The sequence below is a fragment of the Tupaia chinensis genome, unplaced genomic scaffold, assembly GCF_000334495.1.
Source record: "Tupaia chinensis unplaced genomic scaffold, TupChi_1.0 Scaffold000659_1, whole genome shotgun sequence".
NCBI lineage: Eukaryota > Metazoa > Chordata > Mammalia > Scandentia > Tupaiidae > Tupaia > Tupaia belangeri.
This window is the reverse complement of record NW_006160181.1, coordinates 889,735-896,160: the sequence shown is the minus strand read 5'-3', so window position 1 is coordinate 896,160 and position 6,426 is coordinate 889,735. Positions and strand designations below refer to the sequence as shown.

Sequence of the window (6,426 nt, the reverse complement as noted above, 5' to 3'; positions counted from 1 at the left end):
GAGACAGAGAGACAGAAAGCGAGAAATCACCCCCCGGGGGGGATGGTCACGCTGCAATCCCTTCTCCTCCACTCTCCTCTCAGGATCTTGGGCACGCACGCACACGCGCCCAGCATGAGTTTAAGCCACCCGGTCCGGCACTCGAACCGCAGTCGACTACGTGGGAGTCCAGCAACATAGCCATTATGCTAACTGCTGGTCCCAATATTTGCCTTTTTAAACATCTTTACTTGGCAGGATAAAATGTTGGCAAACTACCTCAATTCCCCAATCTTTACTGGAATTTGACATCCTGGCGTTTAGGACCTAAGGCATAGCTCTGGCCTGGGGGAGATCTCCAGAGCTAGAGTCAGAGCCCAGAAAGGGATGGGATCCAGATTTCCAACAGTCCTACTGAGCCAGTCGGGTTATGGATCATACATTACTGAGCAATTAAAGTATTAACAACCAAAAAAGAATTTATTGAGTACAAAAATAAAAGGGATAGAGAACCCTGGGCCCATGAAATCCATGGCAGGGAGTTGAAACCTCTGTTTCAGGGTCGGTCAGAGGAGCCCTGAAAGAAGTCATTGCACATAATGGTGACGAGGGCGAGGAAAACAGCGTACTCCTGGAAGTCCACCTGCTGGTCACTGTTCTCATCAAGGTCGCCCATCAACTTCTTGAGGCCCTCCTCATCCACCTTTTCCTGAAGCAAGAGGGAATCGTTCATCACCAAGCAAGCCCTCATCCCTCCACCACGCCCAGACCCCACACAGGCACACTCAGACAAGTGCTCAGCTCTCCCTCCCCACCGGGAAGCTGGACACCAGGTGGGTAGGGAGCCCCTGGGAGCTACTAAGAGAGTAAGGGTGGACAGATCTTCACTGATGAGACCCTCTAGCACCTGCTGAGAGGGGGGAGAGTGCCGGGCATGCCTCTAAGACATGTCAGCTCGAATCCCACAGGAGCCCAGCGAGGTAGATCATGGGACCATTTTGCAGATGAAAAGGCTTGCTGTCTCCATCTCCAAAAGAGCTAATTTAGAAAAAGCAAATTTTTAGGGACCAGCAGGTGGCATGGTGGTTAAGGTGCTGTGAACACTCCCACATGGCTGACCAAGGTTCAAATCCCAGACCTGGTGGCTTGCTTTCTCACTTTCCCTCTCTCTCTCTCTCTTTCTCTCTCTCTCTCTCTCTCTCTCTGTGTGTGTGTGTGTGTGTGTGGTCAAATTAAAATAAATGAATGAATAAATAAAATAATATATTTTTTTGGAGAGGTTTTCACTATAGGGCGCATACACTTGCCAGACAGAGAGAGACATAGAGACATAAAGCAAGAAATCACCCCCAGGGCGGATGGTCACTCCGCAATCCCTTCTCCTCCATTCTCCTCTCTGGATCTTGGGCACACACGCACATGCGCCCGGTGTGAGTTTTAAGCCACCGGGTCCGGGATGCGAACCACGGTCGACTACGTGGGAGTCCAGCGACATAGCCATTATGCTAACTGCTGGTTCCCAATAAAATAATTCTCGCCAGACAGACAGAAAGAGACATAGAGACAGAAAGCGAGAAATCACCCCCCAGGGGGGATGGTCACGCCACAATCCCTTCTCCTCCATTCTCCTCTCAGGATCTTGGGCACGCACGCACATGCGCCCAGCGTGAGTTTTAAGCCACCGGGTCCGGGACACGAACCACGGTCGACTACGTGGGAGTCCAGCGACATAGCCATTACGCTAACTGCTGGTTCCCTTTATTTATTTTTTTAATGCCAAAGGGAACACACACTAGAGAGTGTATGTGTGTGCAGCCCCCAACAGAGGCTGGTCCCATCACAGTCCCCTTTCCTCCAATTCTGCATCCCATCAGGATGCTGGGCATGTGCATTCGGCTTATTTTTCAAGTCCCCAGGGCCAGGACTCAAACCCTAGTCAGCCCTGTGTGATCAGCTCCCTCTGGGCAGTGCTTACTCACTGTGTTACAGGGCCAGAACTGGCAAATTCTCTAAATACCAACCAAAATAATTAGAAAAGTCTAACCAAAAACAGGAACAAATCCAAAACAAAAGGAGAGAAGACCTTCTTCCTGTGTTCAAAGTCTAAGGATTACTCATGGTTTACCGTGAGTTAGTCTAGGAAGGGAAAGGGGCAAACCGAAAGACCGCATTTCTCTGCACAGCGTCCCAGGGCACATCTTAGCTGGCCTGTAATCTCCCTGTACACTTTCTTAGTCTGGCACATACTACGGAAAATAAGAGGAAGGAGCTGTGTGATCTAGGGCCAGTCACTTCCCCACTCTGGGCTCTGGGAGGCTCAGCCTTCTGATAAGGGGATTAGGCAAATAGACTCTGAGAACCCAGACTAGGCAGTTCCCTGGAATGCTGCTGACGCCACCATTACTAGAGCAGTATGGGACAGCTGATGGCTTAATGGTTAAGGTGGCCGTTTCCCACATGGCTAGCTGGGTGGTTCGAGTCCTGGACCTGGCACCAGGCATGTGTGTATGTGTGTCCAAAATCCCAAGAGGAGAAGGGATTGTGGCACGGCCATCCTCCCTAGGGGGAACCTTTCTCATTTTCTCTCTACCTCTCTCTCTCTCTCTCCAGCAAGTGCCCACACCCTATAGCAAACGAGACCCAAAACAAACAGTATTGAAGTAGAGCATTGACACTCAGACCTCACTCCTACTCTGGCAAGATTGCGAAGCAGAAGTGGGGAGGAGCAAGGGGCTGGACCAGTCGGGTATCTGTTTCAGCAGGCACCCAGGAGTGGGGAAGGGAAAAGATCTAACAGCACCGCACTCATGCCAGGATGCCCCTCCCTTCCCCAGCCCTGCCCACTCACCCCCACAAAGCTGGGCAGCTCTTTGTGTAGAAGCTCCTTCATCTCCCCCTTACTCAGCTTGAACTTGTCGCCCTCTTGGCCAGAGTACTTGTGGAAGGTGGAGACCATCACACCCAGCGCCTGCTCCAGGGGACTGGCCATCTTGGATCTGGAGCTGCAGAGGTGGCGTGTGAGGGAGACACTGCCAAGACCCCTGGGCCCTCCACCCAGCCTGCTAGGGCCACGTCTGCCCTGTGCCCCCAATCCTTCTCCCCGGAGAGAGGGGAGAGGGGCAGGGCCCGCTGCTGACACTGAGGGCAGATGTGTCTGGGAGCCCTTGCGGGCAGGCTCATGTCTCCTGTCCCCGGCTCCCCCAGGGTGCTCCCCTTTGAGTATCTGCAAGAAGGAAAATGATAGGGACCCAGCATCCTGTCTGCCTCCAGGCTGTGGCCAGGCTGACCAATGTTGGCTTCCTTTGCATCGTTGGACAGAGCCCTGGCCACGGGTGACGCCCCAAAGGAGATGTTCCCGCCTCAGACCAGCGGCTCCTCTCTCCACCCACGGGCTGGAAGCTCCCTGGGGTGTGGATGGTTCCTCCTTCGGACAAGGGGCTCTCTGAGAGTGGGGAATGCGTCTCCCCTCACACTGCAGGCCCCTAGCTGTGGGCTACCTTTTATGCAGGGCACAGGTAGGGCGGGAGCAACAGAACATCCTCCCCATCAGGAAAGGTCTTGCTGGGGTGAGAATGGAGGAAATTGAATATCCAGTGCTTTGGGATCAGGGCAGAATCTGGGAGCCCAAGGGCAGACTGTCACGGGTCTTTTCCAAGGCCCTGCCTCTGAGGATGCACAAACCAGTCTAGAAAGGTGAGGCACGTCCCAGGGTGAGGCCAGAACAGCTGCTGCCCGAGGCAGGGATAGCCCTGGGCCCAGCCTGCCAGCCCCACCTGCGTGGAGACGGGATCAGGCAGAGGACAGAGCGGCTGCGCCTAAGACCTGTCTGTGGCTGCTGGGCCCTGCTAGAACCTCGCACCTGGAGCAGGGCGGACACTGCAACCATTCATTCAGCCCAGAGGGGTTTTCAGGACTTTGCAAAAACAAAAACAAAACAAACTCATGATTCTCATTAAAGCACCTCCCACCATTTGCCTCCTAGACTCGACCCCCAAGGACAGCCCCGAGACCAAGATGCCCAGTTCGTGACACCCAGAGAGGGACCCCAGGCTGAGAAGCCACAGAGGGACCTCAGAGGCTGAGACCCAAAAGAGAGCCTCAGAGTAACCCCTAAACTGAGCCCTCACAGAGCAACCTGGGAAGCCCCTCACAAACAGCTCACCATGGGAAGGGGCCCAGAGGAGCCTCAGGCTGATCCCACCTGGGAGGCCAGAGTGAGAAAACCATGGAGTCGAAGAAAAAGACAGAAGGACAGAGGCAGAGACCCAGCCCCCAGCCCCCAGCAAGACAAGGAACTCACCAGACCAAGTGGTGGGGGAGACCAGGCAGAGGGCAAAGCTGCTGAGCACCCAGGGAGATTTATACGCCACCCGCTGCCCCCCCCCCCACGCTTGGCATTCTGAGGAAACCCAACCTGCCCTAACCTGCTCCTACCAAAGCCTGGCCTCCTGCCACCCACCCCCTGGGCCCGTCCCCTCCCTGCAGAGACTGCCAGCGCACCACCAGCTGAAGGGGCGCTTGTCAGCAGGAGCCCACCCAGCCGTGGCAGGGAGGGGGAGGCGGCCTGGGGAGGGGGAGGCAGGGCTGGGGGAGAAGGACAGACACTGCTCTGGGGCCACGTCCTCATGACAAGCCCGTGAGTCAGAGCTCACTCCTGCGTCAGAGGCTGCGGGCACACTGGGGCTTCACGCTGCATGCACCTGCCTGCAGGCGGGCCAGTGTGTGCACATGTGTGTGTGTGTGTGTGTGTGTGTGTGCCTGTGCACCCCTGTGGGCCACTCTGAGAGGATGGGGGCCCAGACAGGGCAGATGGGGCATCAGGAAGAGGAGAGTAAGACTTCTCCTGGGGGCGGGGACATGCAGTTACTTTAAATGGCAGGCCTCAGGCACATGTGCACACCAGAGAGACAGAGAGGGAACGTGAGAGAGCACCCCCATGGAGGACAGCACGCCGCAATCCCTTCTCCATTCTCCTCTCAGGGTTTGGGGCACACACACACACAGGCCTGGCATGTTCCTCAGGCAGCCCAGTCCAGAGCTCGAGCCAGGTAGTTGGCCCTGTGGGACCCAGCCGCCTTAACCTCCACGCCACCAACTGGGCCCAGGCTCCCTCTTATGAGGCAACAGGGTAACTGAGTATCCTTACAAACCTGTCCAAAGACCCCCATGTCTGAAGGGGCCGAAGGACAGGGAAGGTCTACGTACAATCCCACTCACGTGAGCAACAGTCTGGTGGGGGGCCATGAGAAGACCCAAGGTGTTCAAGGGAAACGGGAGACCTGCGGCCCCTGCTTGTCCAGCCTGAGCGGCAAGTGGGTAGGGGCACCCCTCACCTCCCCAGACAGAAAACACAAAGCCGGACCAGCTCCCAAGCCGTTGGAGGCCAAGCCCAAGCAGAGGTAGTAGCCCAGACCCTCCCTCTCCCTTGCTTGTGCACATGTGCGTGTGCACACACACACGCACCCCTACCCATGCCTGGAGAAGGGCCTACACGGGCCATTCAGAGTAGCCCAGGGGAGGGATTTTCACGCTGCCCCCTCCTAGGGCCCCTCCTCCTACTGCTTTCATCCACCCCAGCCCCAGTCTGGGCACCGCCCTTCCGGTGAGCCCAGCTGCCCTCCCCCTCCAGATGGCAAGCAGCCCCTTTCCCCTCACAGTCTTAGGTGACTCACTGCGGTTCCAGGCCCAGATGCCCAGGGAGTGACTCAGCGGCCCCACCCCTCCTCCCCAGGGCCAAGGCATCTGCAGTCCCAGGGCAGTGGGCGGAAGCTAGAGTTCAGCCTGGGAGGGAAGAGCAAGGCCATGGAGACCCTTCCCCAGTCCAGAGTGGGACAGCATGGACGTGAAGACCCTTCTCTGTGCCCTCACCCCAGGGGAGCTTTGATTATGACCCCACAGGAGGATGTGCAGGACTGAATGGATAAGACCTTGGAAACAGGCTGGTCTCTTCCTGGGAGGTCACTGCGGGTCTCGGGCCTAGGCAGTGTAGACGAAGCCAGGCCTGGGATGTCCAGTGTCCTCTTCCACTCTTTGCACAGCCACACAGCGTCCCTCCCCGAGAACCTTCAGTCATGCAACTTGTCTTCCCAGCAGATCCTGCTCCAGGTGAAACTCGAAACGGCGGTCCTTCACACTGAGGGTGAGGACCAGTGAGGTGCCATGCAGCGTCTCCCGCAGTTCTTCCAGAGCTAAGGTTTCAGCAGACCCCTCCCTGCTCAGAAATAGCAGTGGCTTCCCGGCTCTTTCAGAAAGCCTTACTCGAGGTGCTCCTGACTGCAGCCCACCTGCTTCCCCACGGGGCCTAACCGCCTTGCTCAAGGGCCTGCTGTGGCCGAGACCTGCTGCACTCAGTGTGTGCCCACACACACGTGCCCTGTGCACACGTGCTCCTTCTGAGAGCCCACTACCCTTCAAGGGCAGTGAAAGGCCACCTGCTCTGGGGAGGCT

The 6,426-nt window shown here is 56.8% G+C and overlaps 1 protein-coding gene across 1 annotated transcript; it reads right to left on the bottom strand.

The window, feature by feature from the left end:
- Nucleotides 1-432: 432 nt before the first annotated feature.
- Nucleotides 433-4,383, bottom strand: S100A2 (S100 calcium binding protein A2). The gene is made up of 3 exons (XM_006159827.3): nucleotides 4,280-4,383; nucleotides 2,828-2,981; nucleotides 433-688 (listed from the first exon to the last, which is right to left on the bottom strand). Exons 2-3 carry the CDS (start codon nucleotides 2,966-2,968, stop codon nucleotides 536-538), a joined length of 294 nt encoding a protein of 97 aa, XP_006159889.1. The 5' UTR covers nucleotides 2,969-2,981; nucleotides 4,280-4,383; the 3' UTR covers nucleotides 433-535.
- Nucleotides 4,384-6,426: the final 2,043 nt, after the last annotated feature.